Here is a 644-nt window from a genome sequence, read left to right as displayed (position 1 = left end):
CCCCCCCCCCCCCCCCAATTCAATAATGTTATTGAAATTAAGTTGTTTAAAACTTATGAAATTACAATATTATTTGCGGTTTATCATATTAACCTATTCTTTCATAATATATTTGTTCATGATATTTTATTAAAAGTGCGAAAACAAGCAGTTCTATAATAACTTACTACCATAAGCTATATTGTCTTGAACAATGGGGGGAGGGGGGTCCTTGGAGTCAAAAAGGTTGAGAACCACAAAAAAACACTCAAATGACTCTTTGGAACTTCTTCCAGTGATCACACACACAAACACATGACAACCGCCTCTTTGGCATGCATGGAGATGAAGGCGTGTGGGCTCAGGCATTTGGGTTGTTGTGCATGAGCTCGATGTCCGCGTCCACCATTTCTTTAACAAGCTCCTGTTGGAATACACACATACACCGATTATTTCTCAATCTCCAGTGCACTGGAAGTGAACCGCTTTGATTTTTTTTTACAGGAACGCTCACCTCGAACGTCACACGTGGTTTCCAGCCCAGGATCTTCAAGGCTTTGGAACTGTCTCCCTGTAAGAAGTCCTAGAAAAAGACAGAAAGAGAGTGAGTTGGGGAAAAAACTATGGCGAAGAAGAAAAAAAAAAACACAAAGGGGTGGTTTAGT

The 644-nt window shown here is 40.5% G+C and overlaps 1 protein-coding gene across 5 annotated transcripts in view; it reads right to left on the bottom strand.

Annotated features, from left to right (window-relative positions):
* Positions 1-271: 271 nt before the first annotated feature.
* The window catches only part of LOC107659207 (GDP-mannose 4,6 dehydratase), a 74,856-nt gene continuing 74,483 nt past the window's right edge, over positions 272-644 (bottom strand). For all 5 annotated transcript variants that reach the window (XM_016448068.1, XM_016448069.1, XM_016448071.1 and 2 more), the window contains 2 exons: positions 494-562; positions 272-403 (listed from right to left, as the gene is read on the bottom strand). In XM_016448068.1, the coding sequence (XP_016303554.1) occupies positions 341-403; positions 494-562 (132 nt within the window). In that variant the 3' untranslated portion in view covers positions 272-340. The remainder of the gene's footprint in view (positions 404-493; positions 563-644) is intronic.

Source organism: Sinocyclocheilus anshuiensis, unplaced genomic scaffold (assembly GCF_001515605.1).
Source record: "Sinocyclocheilus anshuiensis isolate Anshui unplaced genomic scaffold, SAMN03320099.WGS_v1.1 scaffold423, whole genome shotgun sequence".
Taxonomy (NCBI): domain Eukaryota; kingdom Metazoa; phylum Chordata; class Actinopteri; order Cypriniformes; family Cyprinidae; genus Sinocyclocheilus; species Sinocyclocheilus anshuiensis.
The sequence above is the reverse complement of the archived record's forward strand: the minus strand, read 5'-3'. Positions and strand labels throughout refer to the sequence as shown.